The sequence below is a fragment of the Periplaneta americana genome, chromosome 4, assembly GCF_040183065.1.
Source record: "Periplaneta americana isolate PAMFEO1 chromosome 4, P.americana_PAMFEO1_priV1, whole genome shotgun sequence".
NCBI classification, from domain to species: domain Eukaryota; kingdom Metazoa; phylum Arthropoda; class Insecta; order Blattodea; family Blattidae; genus Periplaneta; species Periplaneta americana.
Window position 1 is genome coordinate 127,840,090 of NC_091120.1, and position 13,792 is coordinate 127,853,881.

The 13,792-nt window shown below is 35.3% G+C and overlaps 1 protein-coding gene across 1 annotated transcript in view; it reads left to right on the forward strand.

The window, feature by feature from the left end:
• Dora (zinc finger SWIM domain-containing dorado) overlaps positions 1-13,792 on the forward strand; it is a 260,924-nt gene that overhangs the window by 170,178 nt on the left and 76,954 nt on the right. Inside the window, exons 16-17 of the mRNA XM_069825149.1 lie at positions 6,086-6,248; positions 9,064-9,344. Of these exons, the coding sequence (XP_069681250.1) occupies positions 6,086-6,248; positions 9,064-9,344 (444 nt within the window). The remainder of the gene's footprint in view (positions 1-6,085; positions 6,249-9,063; positions 9,345-13,792) is intronic.

Consider the following 13,792-nt stretch of genomic DNA (forward strand, 5'->3'; position numbering starts at 1 on the left):
GCAGTGAAAAATATAGTGGGACTGCGTTGGTGTTAATGCAGCTTATGTGGGTACCTCTTTGTTACTCTTTGGCTCTCTTCTGACAAAGGCAAAATTTTATAGTCTGTACAAAAGAAACCAAATGACCTGGAAATGTACAAAAATTTGCCCAGACATGTTCAAACATTTTTAACAAGAGCCAGAACAGGTCACATTGTCACTCAATTGTACCTACACTGATTTCACATTTCTGATAATCCTACTTGTCTGTGGTGTAATAATCATGATGAAGATCTGGAACACATTCTTCTATACTCTCCATCCATAAACCACAAAAGAAGTAAATTAAACTCATCAATACCGGTTGCAGAAGACACAGCCCTGCAGTATATATTGACTACACCCCAACTCTGGCTACTAGCAACAGACATCTATAATGAACACCGATCAAAATAACCTTCATTTCTCGTGGAAAACAACAACTGAATTTCGTAAATCCTGTGGTTTTTATCTCATAGCATTCACCATCTCACATTTTTCATCTTATCAGAAAAGAAAGCGAGACCTAACTCATTTTAATTTTCATCATGTTCATGGCATTGAAATGAGCGATATCAAAATCAAATAACATGTCTTCAAATTTTTGATTCGTTTTCATTTAGTCTCATAACAGCAATTCTTATTTTTCTTTACCAGTAAACATTCTGAGTGAATATTTTCTAAGTTTTCAATCCCATGTTTTGCTAACAGTGTTGGTGTGAATGTATTTGACTACACTATAATAACTTCCTCTATTGTCAGATGACTTGAATTTCATACAGATTTCACTTAATATAAATGACAATGGAATATCAAAAGTACTTCTCACATTGTTGGCAGTTTATTCAATCTACTAAGAGACTCAAGGTCTGTTGTGCAGAGCAAGAAAATTCTGTTTCACTGACGAATTGTTGCCATTAAAGTACAGAGCAATAAGATGAGAGGTGTGAACAGGAGCATCGGGGTTTTCATGATGCTCTTGCAGCGGGAAATGGATAGTGTAAAATCACAGTAATACAACCATGTAAAATCGAACGCTTATGAAACATGACAACTTAGTATTTGCTCCAGTTTTTTTATATATATTCTATTGATTAAATTAAATTACCCATGTGTAATTTGTTGGGGCTGACACAATTATTTAGCCATTTATTAAATGTTACTTTTTCCGTAAATTAGGGTGCAACGTATTATGAAAATGGTTATACTGAAGATTCTATAAATCATAGAAATTCCGTATTTATATCATTTTAAAGTGCAATTATTGCAGTATTATATACTAATTTTTAGTGTTCAATCAAAACATAAAATGGGCCCCTTTTAGGGGATTATATTTTTAAAATACGTTTTTATATATCAGGGGCCTATTTCAAAAAAGGGGAAAAAAGTCATTATATTCTTTGAAATGTTTACGTAGAACTGCATTGGTATTAGAATGCTATTCGAATAAGAAGTCACTGTGCAAATAATTTACTGATGGTGTGTTTGGGCCGGAAGGCTCGGATTGAGTGAGACCGTGCGCCGGAGCATACGGTACAGCTGTGATAGCCGCAGCGAGAGGGAGTAATACATTATCAGTGGTGCGGTGGTACTATACGTAAATAAACAGATAACCTCTAGTTCTAAAAGCACGTAATGTCCATTCAACACTTAGCAATTTCCCTTTAATTTATCTAACAATAATTCCTAAGTCTTTTGGAGTAGGTATCATGTTGTGTTGTGTGCATGTGAGTCATTCCACGTCAAATCAAACATCTGTATACGAAACGTGACCATTTAGTATTTGCTAAAATCTTCTAAAATATGTTGTGCAGATCAAAATAAGAGGTCTGTAATTTTTTCTGGAATCATACTTTAATAGTTTATTATTTATACTCTTTTAATTATATGACAAATTCATGCACAACGCAGTATGAAAATGCTCATTGTTAAGATTCTATGCATCATAGACGTTAAGTGTTGGTGTCATTTGAAATGGGAACAAATGGAATATTATATTAATTGATTTATTAATGGGGCTGTTTTAGAGGGCCACATTTAAACAATTATTTTTTTATAACAGATTATTTTAAAAATGCAAAAAAAAAATAATTATAATCTATTATATTTTACATAGAACTACGCTGATTTCAGATTGCTTTCGAGTAAGAAATAACTTTAAAAATAATATATTGAAGATATGTGAGAGCTTAGTGATGATTGAGAATCGCCAATAAAGAAGATAAAATTATGTAAAAAATATATCTGAAACAAAAAGTGCAGAAAGTTACAGATACACTTAAACATAAAATATTTCATATCACAGAAGTCACAACTTCAGCTGAAAATTCAAATAATTCCGATATATTACAGAAACTGATAGCCTTCTTCCATGAAACAGATGACAGAAATCTCAAAATACAAATATTAACAATTTTTTAAAATTGGTCCTACAGTAAAATTCAACAGTTTTTTAATATCATCATTCACATGATACGAATTTCTAAACAAGTATGAGCAGAAAGGGGGATTTTGGCTACTCCTAATCCTAAATCCGGAAAAAGTGTGGCAACATTTATAATAGAGAATGTTGTTCAGTTTTATAATTCTGATGATGTGAGGAGGGTTATGGCTGACAAAAAGAATTATGTTTCAGTTAAAGAAGATGCAAAGAGAGTTCACAAACAGAAAAGATTAATTCTATGAATACTATGTAATCTTAAGAAAACTTACCAGTGTTTCAAAGAGCAATATCCGTATATCAAAATAGGGTTTTCAAAAATTTTTAAACTCAGAAGAAAGGAATGTGTACTCCCTGGAACAAGTGGCACGCACTCAGTTTGTGTCTATATTCATCATGAAAATGTTAAATTAATGCTTGATGGAATAAATAACATTATTTATAATATTCCTTTTAAATTTTTACCATTAGTGAATAGAAATAACATAGCCGTATTTTCTACTCAAGGTACCAACAAGCAAAAGTGGTACGAGGTATCTTACAACTTCATTCTTTTGTTCCACTGACAAAATCTCAAGCCATAATAAGGAACTATTCACTTCAAAGTGAGAGTAAAGTGATGGACATTAAATAGAATTGGTTGTAGGTGATTAGTTTTAAAAGTGCAGTGTTGTGTAAGCTGTAGTTATCATTCTTACAAGTGTATATTTTACAAAAATAATATTTAAATACAGTACTATATTACATAAATTACGTGAAAGAGTGATATTCTGTCCGTAGAACAGTGTAAAGTGGTCTCACGACTCTCATCCAGAACTGCACCTGCACAACATCTTACAACAGTACTTATGCAGCACGCGAACTCAAGAAACGCGCAGCTTGGTGAATAATTTAATTATTCTTCAATGGCTCAGAGTAGCATTCTGATTTTTTTAAGGGTGGTTAAAATAATGTCAAGGTATATAAGGATTTTTTTCTGTAATTTTAAAGTAAGCTGCTGCCGTTAAAACATATTTTTATGTGTTTAAATGTTTTTAAAACAAAGTTAACAAACTTATATTTTTATATCATTATGCGGAGAACAAAGTATGTACTGTCACCTTCAAATTGAGACAAAGAGAAAATCTCTGTGATGATTATTAGTGGAGATAATCACGTTTAACAATAATGATGCGCAAACTATTTCAGAATCTTTGATAACACATATCTACTACAATAATCGATATAGACAACAATAATAAAACACGTATTTATTTTTTCAATCCATAGAATGTGTGAAATTTGTTTTATCTAAATCAGAGACATGAAAGTCAAATCGAGGTTAAATTTGTGCGATTTGATGTGGAATGACTCACAAGCTTCCGTAATTATTTTTAAAAATGTCTTATTTACTAACTTTATTGATGGAGGTGCTGAAACTGGCCATCTTCGTTGTCCACACATTTTTGACACCTTTGTACAAGGCGCCCACAGGGGGTAGCCAGTGGTAGCAATTGCTACCAATTTTTATTTTATACGCGTTTTTTATATTTTTCTCTATGTATTCGATATATATTTTCTCAAACCTTCAGTAAACAATTCAACAAAAGTGAGTGCTTTAAACTATGAATGCGTGCACACAATATTTTAGATTTCAGAACCGGCTATTTTTCATGTTCAGTTTTCTCTCTCTTCATCCATCTGTTTTCTCTGATTTTCTAACCATCTTGCTACCACTGAGATTGGATTCTGCGGGCACCCTTGCCTCTGTATGAAATGTCCCATAACTCGCTGTACTTCTGAACAATCAGTGCTGTTAATTTCGTGACGGATATTACGTTTCAGTTCTTCCAGAGTGTGGGTTTGTCTTGTACACAACATTTTTTAATATGTCCCAGAGATAAAATTCGCAGGGAGTTAGGTTGGGGAACCGAGGGGGCCACAAATGCCTATTATTAATTCTGTCCTAGAACATACGTTCAGTTTCCTGCATCGAAATATCGGCAATGTGAGCTGTGGCTGAATCCTGTTGGAAGAATGTGAAATCACGCTCCCTGCCACGCTCCTATCCTGACTTCGACTCGTTTCATATAAAGATCACTGAATAGCCTCCTTAAAAATACAAATTTCATTACATCAACTTTTTATGTAATAGGCCTCAGATTTTAATTAAAAATTTTCATCACCACCACTCTTATGCCACTGCCGCCCCTGTCAACTCCGCCACGACTACCACCATGGTTGTAGCCCTATCTTTAGATGTCTTTTCATTTTTCTGTGACTTTTCGTAGTATAAGAAAATATAAATTTTGGTATTTCAGGGAGACTCATTCTTTGAATGTGTTCTTTAGATGTTAATGTACAGTATGTTGCATTTTGAGTTGTTACAGCATATCTTCAAACCATCTGTGGCATCTGTGGCCCAACAGCATGTATTCTTCTCATAAACTTAATTTAAACTGCTGATATAAGGTATACACTTCTTTTGTCCATGTTTCATTACCATAAACAAAATATTGGCCACCTGAGGATTTTTATATATTTTCAGTTTTCTTTAATGGCTGATAATGTTTTAGTTATTCATTCGTTTCATATTTGCTTTAACGATTGACTAAATGTTTTCCTTTTGCTTATTTTCGTATTAGCTCTGTTCATAATCTGGTATGCTTCCACACTGGAGATGTTTTCAAAACTTGATTTATTGCAACTGTTACTTTATTAAATTTGAAGATCTTGATGGTTATATCTACATTGCATACATTTAGTCTCTCCACAGTAGTGACTTGCTATAGAAATGACATTTAAGTTGGCAGCATGACTGGCTCCTCTCTGCACACAGTTAATAACTGAATTGTATTATTTGTGTTTATTTTCTGCATGATTGTAATGTGGGATTTTATTTCTGATTACGTAGAATACGTTCACTTATCTTACAGAAGATGCTGGAAATGCTGACATCGTTGTTCGAGACAGAGATTCACCATTTTGCACTTATTTCTGAATACTTTCTCTAGTGTTTCTGGTGTAATCGAGTTTTAAGTTCGTCAATTATTTATTTTTATATACAACAGATTTTACTGTGCCTCTCCTCTCCCTCCACGCAAAACAATCTGAAGGAGTCAGGCCAGGGGATTGAGGTGGCTAGAGTTCTTTCGATATTATTTGATATCCAAAAAATTCATTTAAAATGCTCATCATCTGATTAGATGTATGCACGTTGAGTTACCCTGCTAAAAGAAACAGTATTTTATTTCATTTTTGTTCAGCTGATAAAAAGATATTGACAGATTGAATTGATAGGTCTATTGTTTTGTTGTTTGCTACAAGGACCAAAAAACAAATAAAGCATTTTCTTTGTAAGCCAGAGAGAAGATTCAAATCCTAACGAATCCAAGTGGAATTTCTTGTAGAAAAGGACAGTAAGAGAAGATCTTTGCCAGAAATATCCATTTCTCCTGCTAGTTTGCAATATTTTTCCATCATCCCCACCGCTGATGCCACCACCACCAACACCACCACCACCACCACCACCACCACCACCACCACCACCACCACCACCACCACCACCACCACCACCACCACCACCATCACCACCACCCATACCCATGGTGCATTATATTTTTCTTAATTTTAATTGTTTTTTTCTAGCAGCAGGTCCGAGTAGCCGTCCACATAGCTCAACCAGTGCTGAGGTGGAGCAGGGGTTGGCCACCCTGTCCCTCAGTAGTCCAGCAGCAGCCACAGCCGCCACCCCAGGGCCCACCAACTCTGTGCAACAAGTGACGTCCACTCGCACCAAAGAGGCATCTAGGTACGACATTTTAAAATAAAGTTGTAATGTATTTAATAAACAGGACAATGTAAATTGTATGTACTTGATAACTGAGTGGAACATATTGCATTTGGAAAGAAATGTTGTTTTCTAATGCCAGGTGTTTGACAATAAAGTCATTGACCTCTTGCACTCTAATATTTTTCAAAGATATTGTCATGGTCAGCCACTGAAGCACAGATTTTAAGGTGTTCCGAATCCATTTCTTGATTGGAAAGAAATGAAAGTTTCCCAGAAAGAATTACCGGGTAGAATGAAATAGTATGCAGCCAGTATTGCAGAGGAGACACTGACCCAATTATCTTCATAAATTGAACACTGAACATCATATTATTAGCAAATTTAATGGATAGGTAACAGCAGATTAACACAAATGCTGGAACAAATTAATATAATTGCCACTAGAACATTGTAATATGTCGCTAATGAGACACATTGAACACTGTGTCTAGTATTTTACTGATTTTCAATATTTCTTTAAGTGTAGTATTTTCAGCTTTGAAAATGAGAAACTCCCTTTGTTTATTGCTATAATCATGATGAAGATCTGGAACACATTCTTCTATACTGTCCATCCATAAACCACAAAAGAAGTAAATTAAAATCATCAGTACCAGTTGCAGAAGACACAGCCCTGCAGTATATATTGCCTACACCCCAACTCTGGCTACTAGCAACAGACATCTATAATGAACACCGATCAAAATACCCCTCATTTCTCGTGAAAAACAACAACTGAATAGACTACAGTGGACTATAGTGGGTTTTATGTTGTCAGCAAACAGCTGGATACATTTAGAAGATTGATTGATTGATTTGTTTATTGCTGGCCCATTCAAAGTATTGTCCACATTGAAACAGGCATTCTCTATTACAAGGAACAGTCATTGGCACAAAAAAAGTGGCGTAGTTACATATTATGTTTAGGCCTATGCCATTTCTTACTCAAAATGCCAAGTAGGCAATATTTAAAGCATGCATAAATATTTGAAAGTACATTTTTTGACCAGTTTTTTTAATATCAGTTGAAGTGCTAATGTATCTAGTTTAAAAAAAATATAGTTTATGATGGTTCTGCCACCATAATAACTTACTTACTTACAAATGGCTTTTAAGGAACCCACAGGTTCATTACCACCCTCACATAAATCTGCCATCAGTCCCTATCCTATGCAAGATTAATCCAGTCTCTATCATCATATCCCACCTCCTTCAAATCCATTTTAATACTATCCTCCCATCTACATCTCGGCCTCCCCAAAGGTCTTTTTCCCTCCGGCCTCCCACCTAACACTCTATATGCATTTCTGGATTCGCCCATATGTGCTGCATGCCCTGCCCATCTCAAACGTCTGTATTTAATGTTCCTAATTATGTCAGGTGAAGCATACAATGCATGCAGTTCTGCGTTGTGTAACTTTCTCCATGCTGTGGTCGTGCCAAAGAATCAGTCCATTCCGAGGCTTATTGTATGGTTTCGCAACAAGCTGTTTTTTGCGATGATGGGTTGTTAGCCCTTCGCGCAACCCCCAAGCTGGAGGACCACTCTTTACCGGCTGTCCACGACTGCTTATTCAATATATTCATAGCTACTCTCCATTTCTGGAGGCCATCTCCTCTATCTGCAACCTGAGGACGCACCATGCTATGATGATAGGGACCCATAATAATAACAGCAACAACAAATATTTAAAGGACCACTCCTCATGCACTGTGGCTGGTTATGTAGACTTTCTTTCCTTTTTTTCTCGAAACTATTTTTCCCACATTTTTCAAGCTTCAAAAAAAAAAAAAAGCTTACAATTGAGCTAGAAACTTCAGTCTTGCACCAAATTAAAGCTTTTTAAATGGAAATGATTGTATACTAAAATAATTAACATAACCACATAGATATGGATATCAGAGAGCAATTTAAGCATTAATTATTTTGCCACTATGAGAAAAAAGTTCTAGCAGGAGGCTGTTTAGAGATCATTAAATTACTTTACTACCAGCTCTTTCTTACATTTCAAGAAATCATTTAATCACTTACGGTAGTTTTCTTTAATTGAATTGTTTTCAAGGATCCTAGAATTATTTTTATGTTGACAGTTTCTTTTTTTCACTTAAAAATTGTTGCAGTCCTCCCAGAATTTTTTTGAAAATTCTATGAAATTACATTTCTTTATTTTAATGACAGTAGATTTACTATAAAAGTTTTAAAGAAATTGGTTAAAAAATTACAATTTTGAGCCATAGGCATGCCTTAATGTCTCTGATACAACATTTCATTTGTCACAGAGGAAATTAATTCAAGAAGAAAAAAACCCTTTAAATCTGTTTTTAGTAAATCGCCATTTTATTTTCTTTTTAATAAAGATCAGTAAATGTTTAGTAAAATTGACTTGTATATCCAGAATGTGAACAAAATGTATGTCTATTAGTTTAAGAAAAATCACTGTAATATAAAGACAGACAACTTACCAAAAACCATTTTCTTGGTATGGAGAATGCAGAAAAAATATATTTCCTTGAAAACTATCGAAATGTGTTTCTACAGCATCATAATGCTACCTGTCTATACTTCATATAATGATAATACAATATTAATACTAAGAAAAATGTGTATTCTCTTAAATATGAAACGACATATTTAAAATAACACTTTAATTATTCTTTATACTAACTTTAAGCCTAGTTTTAGCAATGCGAAATTCTCTGATCCTGAAATTTGGGATGTTATTACCTAGGACTCTTTTGATAAATCACAACAGTAATAAGATTTACAACTAGTAAATTTGTTTGCTGATGGCAGATTCAAAGGTAAACGAGCATACCCATCAATACCGAACCAGCCATCAGAAGCAGGTGCACACTTCATGTTTGAGCTAGCAAAAACAGTGCTTACGAAAGCTGGGGGCAACAGTAGCACGTCACTGTTCACACAGGCATCGACATCACAGAACCACCACGGTCCCCATCGAGCACTCCACATCTGTGCCTTCCAAATTGGATTGTATGCTCTTGGTCTCCACAACTGTGTCAGTCCAAACTGGCTCAGTCGCACCTACTCTTCTCATGTGTCCTGGATCACAGGTATGGTAAAACTGAAACTTTATTTATTTATTATTACAGATCTGATAGCGAATTTAATGTGTTGTGTTCTTGAAATAGTTTATTATTTTATCAGCTCCATACATAAATTAAAAAGTGTGCCAAGGCACTTACCTAAAAATAGTATCCTGCCTGTAAATTGGGTTATGATTACACAAAATAATTCAAACCAATCTTAAAGCACAGTGGTGAAAAAAATGGATGTCATAACCTATGTTATGATCGTAGGCACACCAGCTCAACAGTAAAGCACCAGTCTTGACATGTCTTTCCCCACACTAGGTATGGAGGAGTTAACTTTGGAACTGACGATCACATAAAAATTCAACCTGATAACTTGTTCTCCTTGTATTTCCCATATTCTCCTCGTCTTGCAATTGTTTTTATTGTATTCTCATTGTTCTCCTTGTGATCGCCTTATTCTCCTTACCTTCCCCTTGTTCTCGTTGTCTTCCCCTGTTATCCTTTTATTTCCTTTGTTATCTTTGTGTTCCCCTTGTTCTCATTGTTTCCTTATGTATTATCAGATGCAACCAGGAGGAAGTTGAGTAGATAAAACTAGGAGAAATGACTCGAGATGAATTAATAATTTTTCAACAGGGCATCATGCACAAGATAGATAGGTGTAAGTCTTGTACATTCTTATATGTGATGTAAGGCACAACAGAAATTTTGTGTTGTGCTGGAGTTTGGCTGCATTATTATAGACATGGATGTCAAAAACAGACAGTATAAGATGACTAGAAGAAACATGTATTTCTATTGGAGTATCATTGACAGATAGAAGTAGCAGCAAAGATATAGAAACGCATTTATAAGAAAGTGTAAACCACCAGTATAGCTCAAGGGTAAGGAGCTGGTTTCTGATCCAAGACTGCACTTGAGCATCAGTTCAAATTCTGCTTGGGCCGATTATCTGATGTGTTTTTTCTGAGATTTTTCCCAAATGTGAGTGTCAGATCATCCACAGCCAATCCTCAGTCTCTTCTCGCCAAATACATTCTCATTTCCACCAATTCCACCAATGCTACATAACCACGGAGTTGATACAGTGTCGTTAAATATACAGTTAAAAAAGAAGAACAAGAAAGAAAGTGTACAGTTCGTATTATTATTATTTGCTAGATAAGAAACATGGATTTCTTCCCTTGTATCGAAAAAGTGAACAGCTGATTTTTCTCAGCTTACCTGCTTTCAAAATCACATAAAGGTCTTTAGTGTAATATTGTTCTGTTGAGATATTCTCACCACATATACCTTGAAACTTAATAATATCTTACTGAATAGCTTATTTTTTGTAAGTACAAATTTTCAAACGTTGCACACCTGTTACGCATTTCTGCAGTATAGAAATCTTTCTCTTGAAACAATAGTCTGATTATTCTATGCACATTGGATACAAAACTCCGATTTTCACATCATGTAAGGGAACTTTTCTCATTAATTAGTAAATACATACTAGATGTACTTAGCATTATTAATTTTGTGTGTTTGCTATGAAATTTTCTTTGACATCTTCTGCATGATACATACACCACAAGAAAAAAAATATACATACATACATACATACATACATACATACATACATACATACATACATACATACATACATACATACATACACATTTTAACTAATGGCAGGCATTTGACTTCCTTCATTTACCCAAGCGTCTCCAGCTACTGGACAACACGCCAAAGCTTGTAGTTATTTCAATCACTACGAAGGCATTGTTCTTGGTGCACCTTTGGAAGCAAACTACGTGACACCATATGCTGATTAATAGAGTAGTGGTGGAATGGCGATAAGGAAAACGGGAGTACCTCGCGAAAATCTACCACCAAACACCATCTTTGTCCAACACAAATTCCAGTTGGACCCGCCGATAATCAAACCCGGTTACCAGTGACGTGAAAACTCACGCTCTAGCTGTTTGACTGACGGTGCACCTTACTCCACAAGAAATCATATGAAAATTCCTTGTTCCAAGGTATACATGACCACTTTACTTCTCACTAACAGTAACTGAAGGAGAGTGCTCGCTTGTCAATAGCAGTGCAGACTCAATACAGAATGAGTAAGATCTGGTGCATGGTTAATTTTATGACACTTGTTTCCAGATAATATGGACGTGGGTATATAAATATTCAGCTATGCAGCCATAGAGGTATAGAGGTATAAAGTGCTTATCGGGTGCAACATAGAGCATCTCTGAGCACTTCAGTCCAAATAGGCTTCTAAGCCAGCCCCACCATCTGCCAACATTGCATTTCTCTCCAGCCTTCAAATCCAAATACCTTACTTCTGGTGGTGGTGGTGTGCTGTACCTCAGAGATTTATATGGTCTGTATCATATATCCGTCAGGGGAAAGGTCCTGAGCGAGCTTCAATGTCTCTTATACAGACCTATGAGTCACCTAGAATCCACCACTATCATCAACAGTCTGAGGACAAACCATTAGAAACACTCACCATGGTGGACAGCTCACCTGTAAACACAGGAGATGCCTTTTTTCGAGATGGAGATGATAATGAAAAACGGAATTGTGGACAGAATTGACTGAATGATGAAGAAAAACGAAGAACCCCGAGAAAAATATCGGAACCTTGACTTTGTCCACCATGAATACAACTCTGCCATTGACAAGATTTGAATTCGGATCCACAGCCATTATAAACCAGTGCCATTGCCAACTGAGTACCTAGGTAGCTTCTGTGTAGACATGGTATACGTAACCATTCGAAAATGTGCTATAGCGGTTTTTTTTTATGTTTGAGTTGTTGTAGTTGGCTTCCTGTGTTCTTTATTCATCTAGGGAGAGTAGCCAGAATCCTTCTGCACTGCGACCATTACTCGGTTTATTATGTGTACTTGACTCCCTCCAGGAAGGGAAGAGTGAGACGAAGTGAGAGAACCCTATGGATGGTCTTCCAAAGATATGCTAAGAAAGGTTCCTAATAGTTAGTATATCTCCATATACATACAGTATACAGTAAAACGGTTTCCGTATTATTCAGGTGTGAAATTAAAATGAAATATTTTATCATTCGTGTACATGAAAAACAAAATGGCATACCGCAAACTGCAAGAAGTGCAAAATATTCCATTTAACACTACTTACATTAAATAAGCTTTCTGTCGCTTATTCCGTTGGTGAATCATCTTCATTAAAATCTCACTTTCTGTACAAATAGTATCATAACTCGTTCATTAATCATTCTACTAAAGTTTACTAATCTCATTCAATTTAATATCTAACCCTATACTATGTTGTTGTTTTATAATGCCAGGCATTTGACAATAAAGTCATTTGACCTCTTGCACTCCAATATTTTTCAAAGATATTGTCATGACCAGCCACTGAAGCACAGATTTTGAGGTGTTCCGAATCAATTTCTTGGTTTCAGTCGCACAATGGACAGTTAGGGGACTGATATATTCCAATTCTATGCAGGTGTTTGGCCAAACAATCATGGCCTGTTGCCAATCTAAATGCAGCTACAAACGATTTTCGTGGTAAATCGGGAATTAACTGTGGATTTTGATGCAGAGAGTTCCATTTTTTCCCTTGGGATTGAGTATCAAATTTTGTTTGTTGAAGTCTTAAGTATGTAGATTTAATAAATCTCTTCACAGAGTAATACGTAGATTTAGTAACAGGTCTGTAAGTAGCAGTGCTGCCCTTCTTTGCTAAAGCATCCACATTCTCGTTTCCCAGGATTCCACAATGAGATGGTATCCATTGGAAAACAATTCTTTTATTGAGTGATATTAATTGAGAGTGCATTTTAGTTATTTTTGTTGTTTGAGATAAAGGTGTGTGTTTAGAGACGATTGATAGAATAGCTGCTTTGGAGTCTGACAATATAACTGCATTCCTAAATTTATTGATGTGGCATAGAAGATTCCTGAGACATTCACTTATTGCAATGATTTCACCATCAAAACTTGTTGTTCCATATCCAAGAGATCTATAAAGTGAGAAGAGACAGCACGTATCACCTGCACCGGCACCTTGTTCTCTGGAGATCAAGGATCTGTCAGTGTATAAATGAAGCCAGTTTTGTGCAGGGTACCTAATATTAATTGTCTCTAAAGACAACTGTTTCAGTATTTCAGTGTTTACTTCTGATTTCAGTATTTCTTCTGTTAAATTTAGGTTATATTCTATATTTAATAGAGTTAAATATAGAATACTATATACTGTATTTGTATTCCTGGTGTTGTGGAAGAGAAGGCCTGATGGCTTTAACTACACCAGAATAAATAAATAAATAAATAAATACTATACTATAATACTGTACTGTATATCACTGCACATTAATTGGACTAGAAGCCACCCATTAGAAGCTTTGAATTCTGGTTTATCTAATTTCTTTGCCAGTTCAACGGCTTGCTTTGCAGAATAGATCCAGAAATTGGCATGTTCTT